At 72.3% G+C, this 4,467-nt stretch overlaps 2 protein-coding genes across 2 annotated transcripts in view; both read left to right on the plus strand.

The window, feature by feature from the left end:
- The first annotated feature begins 89 nt into the window (after positions 1–89).
- ARHGDIG (Rho GDP dissociation inhibitor gamma) lies at positions 90–2,864 on the plus strand. Its single transcript, XM_085307214.1, has 5 exons — positions 90–297; positions 1,592–1,675; positions 1,780–1,856; positions 2,311–2,374; positions 2,462–2,864. The coding sequence occupies exons 1-5, from the start codon at positions 117–119 to the stop codon at positions 2,659–2,661; spliced, it is 606 nt and encodes a 201-aa protein (XP_085163340.1). The 5' UTR covers positions 90–116; the 3' UTR covers positions 2,662–2,864.
- A 203-nt stretch (positions 2,865–3,067) lies between these two features.
- Positions 3,068–4,467, plus strand: part of PDIA2 (protein disulfide isomerase family A member 2) — a 3,903-nt gene continuing 2,503 nt past the window's right edge. Inside the window, exons 1-2 of the mRNA XM_085307249.1 lie at positions 3,068–3,122; positions 3,772–4,059. Of these exons, the coding sequence (XP_085163375.1) occupies positions 3,068–3,122; positions 3,772–4,059 (343 nt within the window). The remainder of the gene's footprint in view (positions 3,123–3,771; positions 4,060–4,467) is intronic.

Consider the following 4,467-nt stretch of genomic DNA (forward strand, 5'->3'; position numbering starts at 1 on the left):
CCGCCCCGCCTGCTCGGGGTGCCCCGGGCCCGGCCACCCCGCGCCGGAGCAGGCGGCTGCGTGCGCCCGGGCAGCAGGGCCGCGGGGGCTGCCACTGCCTGTCCCCCGCAGACATCATGGCGGACAAGGAGGGGGTGACGCTGTCGCTGGAGGAGGAGGAGGAGGATGCCGACGTGGCCCTGGCATACAGGACGCCGGCGAAAAAGAGCCTGCAGGAGATCCAGCAGCTGGACCCGGGCGACGAGAGCCTGAGGAAGTACAAGCAGGCGCTGCTGGGGGCCATTCCGGTGGCCGTGGGTAAGGCCGGCTGCTGCCYGCCGGCGCCCGGGCGAGCGCGGGTGATGATGCTCTCGCACCGGGAGCTCGGGCCTCGCCAGCACCCCGCGGGGCATCCCCGGCCCGGCGGGGGGCTGCGGCCCGCCTGGGAGCGCCCGCGGGTGCCACCCGTGTCCCCCCTCCGCCTCGCAGCGTGGAGACACCGGCATCTCCCCGACATGGGTAATGGCTGCCCGGGGACCCCGGTTGCCTTGGTTACGGGATCGCTGCATGGTTTCCATAGGAACGGATACGGAGGGACCCGGGAAATTCATTGGGATGACAGCGATGGAGTGAATGGCTGCAGGGGGGTGGTGGTGGGTCTCGTGCCCGGGGCGGCACGGCCGCTGGTGTCCCGCGGGGCGGCACAGCGCCCGCGGCAGCCGCCCTGGGCTCGCGCTGGTGGGTGGCGGAGCAGCGAGGTTGCTGCCCTCGGTGGCTGCGTGGCCCTGGCCAGGCAGAGGTGCTCCATGAGCCCAGCACCCTGGCATGCCGGTGGGTGGGGTGTTAGCAAACTGGTGGGGTGCAACTGGGCCAGGGAGGTGCAAACGGGCTGGCGGGGTGTCTGCAGGCCGGTGGAGTGCAATGGGACCCCATTGCAGGGTGCAAGCAGGCTGGTGGGGTGCAGTCGGGTGGTGGGGTGCAAGCGGACCGGTGGGTTGAACGTGAGCCGCCAGGGTGCACGCGAGGGTGCGTCGCTGGTGCCTGGGGCGGATGGCTGACGTACGGCTGGTGCGTGAGTGCCCGCCTCAAGGGATGGCTCTGCTTCCGCGTGCCTTCTCCTCCCCGTCCCCGAGGCTCAGCCCCTTGGACCTCTCCAAACCCATGGAGGATCACACCACAGACTYCCTTGGCTGGTCCCTTTTAAACATGCTCTTACCCCAAAGGATTTGGTGCCAAGGTTTGGGCTGGCCTGAGATGCCTCTGCGCTGCTGTGATGGCCGGCGCGGGGCAGCTGCGGTCGAGAGTGTGGACGTGGCGGCCCACCTCGAACTGGCACGTTTCCTCCACGCTGCAGCCGTGCCTCCTCTCGGCCGCCCCAGGGGCAGCCCTCACTCCCTGGGCAGCCGCCCGCCTCGCGGGCCYGGGCAGCGGGAGCCCTGCCTCGGCCGCCCTCCGCTCGCCGGCTCCTCCCTCCGCTGCAGCAGCGCGTGCCGTTGCAGGGACGTCTGGGTGACGTTCAGCCCCGGCGCGTGGAGTTGATGGCTCTGCCTGCGGGCCGCGGGGTGCAGGCACAGGTGGGTAAGACCTTTGCCCTCCTCCTGCTTGCACCTAGATGCCCGTGTGCCCAACGTGCAGGTGATGAGGCTCACCTTGGTGTGCGAGCAGGCGCCAGGGCCCATGATCATGGACCTGACAGGTGAGCGGTGGGGAGAGCACCCGGGGGTGCCCGTGGCTGGTTTATAGCAGCTGGGGAGAAGGATGGAGGGACACCGGGCTAACAGGTCCCTTGTCCCCGCACAGGTGACCTGGAGGCGCTGCGGAGCCGGTCCTTCGTGCTGAAGGAGGGGGTGGACTACAGGGTGAAGGTGTCCTTCAAGGTGAGGCAGGCACCCACTGCCCTGCGCCTGCTGGCTGCACTGGGCCCAGCTCTGCTCCCCCAGCACCCTGGTGTCCCTGGCGCCTCGGGGTCCCTGATGCTCGGTGATGCCTGCCACCCCCATGGGCCCTGCCACCCCAGAGTCCCTGTCCCTCTGGGGTCTCTGCTGTCCTGGGGTCCCTGTCATCCTGGGGGGTCTTGGCCACCCTTTYGGTCCCTGCCATCCCTAGCATTGATGCCACCCCAAAGTGCCTGTCATCCCCTGGTCCCTGCCACTCGGAGGTCCCTGCCACCTCGAGGTCCATGCCATCTCATGGCCCCTGCCACCCAGAGGTCCCTGCCTTCCTCTGGTGTCCCTGCCACCCCGGGGGCTCCTGGCACCGCCGTTCCCCTGCCCAGTGCCCACCGCTCAGGGCGCCACGGTGCCCGCCACGCGCCCACCCTCCCCGCCGCAGGTCAACAGGGAGATCGTCTGCGGCCTGAAGTGCCTGCACGTCACGTACCGCCGGGGCCGGCCGGGTGAGTGGGGGCGCGCGGGGCGGAGCGGGGTGGGGGGGGCCCGCGCCGCCGCCGGGGCACCCCGCTCACCCGCCGTCCCTCGCCCAGTGGACCGCGACGTCTTCATGGTGGGCAGCTACGCGCCGCGGGCCCAGGAGTACGAGGTGGTGACGCCGGGCGAGGAGGCGCCGCGGGGCCGCCTGGCGCGCGGCGCCTACCGCGTCCGCTCGCTGGTCACGGACGACGACAGGACGCAGCACCTCTGCTGGGAGTGGGGCCTGCGCATCGAGAGGGACTGGGAGGGCTGAGCGCCGCCGGGGCCGCCCGCCGCCCCGCGCTCTGCAACCAAAGTTATTTTTAACCGCTCTCGGTTTTATTTATTTATCTATCTATTTATTTATTGATTTMTTTTCCCCCCCACCCGTTTCCTTTCTTTGTAAAAACGCGGCTGCCCGCGCCGGGCAGGCGGTGCCGCCCGCTCGCCCAGCGCCATTAAACCGTGCAGACTCGGCTGGTGCTGGTGTGTCCGCGCGCGCGCGCACGCACGCACACGCGCCCCGGCGCCGCTGGAGCGCGGCCACCTGCGCCCGCCGCCCCTTATCTGCGGGGCCGGCAGCCAGTAGCGGAGGGCCACGAGCCCCTGGGCAGCGGCGCCACCCGCGCCGGCGCCCTTATCTGCCCGGCGGCGGCGGCGACGGCGGCGGCCGAGGCGCCATGCGGGGCTCCGGGGCCCGGCGGCTCTGGCTCTTGGTGCTGGCGCTGGCCTGGGGCCCGGCCCAGGGGGGGGGGGGGGGGGGGGGGGGGGGGGGGGGGGGGGGGGGGGGGGGGGCGGGGGCGCGCGCCCGGCAGGGCCTGGGTTCCGGCGTGGGGCACAGTGCGGGCAGCACAGGCAGGGGGCAGGCGCCTGCCAGGGGGACGCGGGGGAGAAGCGCGGTGGACGAGCGCAGGCACGGCCGTGGGGCAAGGCACGTGGCACGGGACGGGGATGCGGGACGGGGCAGGGGACGTGGGATACGGGACGGGGCTCGGGGCTAGAGCGCAACGCGTGGGCCGGGCACAGGCCGCTGGGCTGGGGCGCAGGGCGTGAGACGCGGGACGAGGCCGTGTGACGGGGTGCAGGGGCCAGGGCACGGCACATGGGGCCGGGGCGTGAGCCACAGAGCAAGGGCACAGGGCAGGGACGTGGAGCATGGGCCAGGACACGGGGCACGAGACATGGGACAGGGACACGTGCCACGGCACGGGCGCCAGGGCGTGCGCAGGAGCCCACCAGGGCTCCCATGGCCATCCCGTGCCCCCGGCCAGCCAAGGAGCCGCCCCACCACCACCACCTTGGGGACACCCCCGGCACCCCGGGTGACAGGGCCATCGCCAGCCCGGGCCGAGGGCCTGCAGCCGACCACCTCCGTGCCCCGCAGACGCGCCGTGGTGCGGGCACTGCCAGGCCCTGGCCCCGCAGTTCGCCCGGGCCGCCGCCATCCTGAGGAACGAGTCCGGGGAGCTGCGGCTGGGCAAGGTGGACGCCCCGGCGCAGGCGGCCCTCAGCGCCGAGTTCAGCATCACCGCCTACCCCACCCTCAAGCTCTTCCGCGACGGCAACCGCACGCACCCCGTCGCCTACACTGGTAGGGGCCGCGGTGCCGCACGCGCACGGCGTGGCCTGGGCAGTGCAGGGGGTGGCAGTAGTGACGGCAACGTGGACGCAGGTGGCAATATGGTGATGGTGGGGTGGCAAGGTGCTCGTGGCGAGGGGGGGTGACGGTGAGCGGGTGACAGCACGGCGGTGATGAGCGGAGGGGGTGCCAATGCCGTGATGGTGATGGGGGCCGTGCCGTGACCATAGCCAGGTGGCAGTGCCGTGGTGGTGAGTGGGGTTCACTGTGCAGCCGCTGTCATTAGGCTTCAGAGTTAACARCCCAGCTGGTGCTAGCTGCTGGCTAACCCCGGCGCCAGCGCATGGGGGTGACACCGCAGTGGGTGGGCGGTGAGCAGGGACGGCAGGCGGAGGCCGGGAGGGGGGTCGGTGCGTGTCCCGGTGACGCCGGCGGCCCTGCTCCGCGCGCCCAGGCCGGCTGGACGCCGAGGGCATCGCGCGCTGGATGCAGCGGCGCGCC

Source organism: Rhea americana, unplaced genomic scaffold (assembly GCF_003343005.1).
Source record: "Rhea americana isolate MKP2758 unplaced genomic scaffold, rheAme1 scaffold_255, whole genome shotgun sequence".
NCBI classification, from domain to species: domain Eukaryota; kingdom Metazoa; phylum Chordata; class Aves; order Rheiformes; family Rheidae; genus Rhea; species Rhea americana.

Bases quoted from the DNA above. Each gene is read 5' to 3' on its own strand.
- ARHGDIG (XM_085307214.1), top strand. From the start codon at position 117: ATGGCGGACAAGGAGGGGGTGACGCTGTCGCTGGAGGAGGAGGAGGAG. The intron at 1,676-1,779 runs GTGAGCGGTGGG...GTCCCCGCACAG, and splicing joins CATGATCATGGACCTGACAG to GTGACCTGGAGGCGCTGCGG. The intron at 2,375-2,461 runs GTGAGTGGGGGC...TCCCTCGCCCAG, and splicing joins GTACCGCCGGGGCCGGCCGG to TGGACCGCGACGTCTTCATG.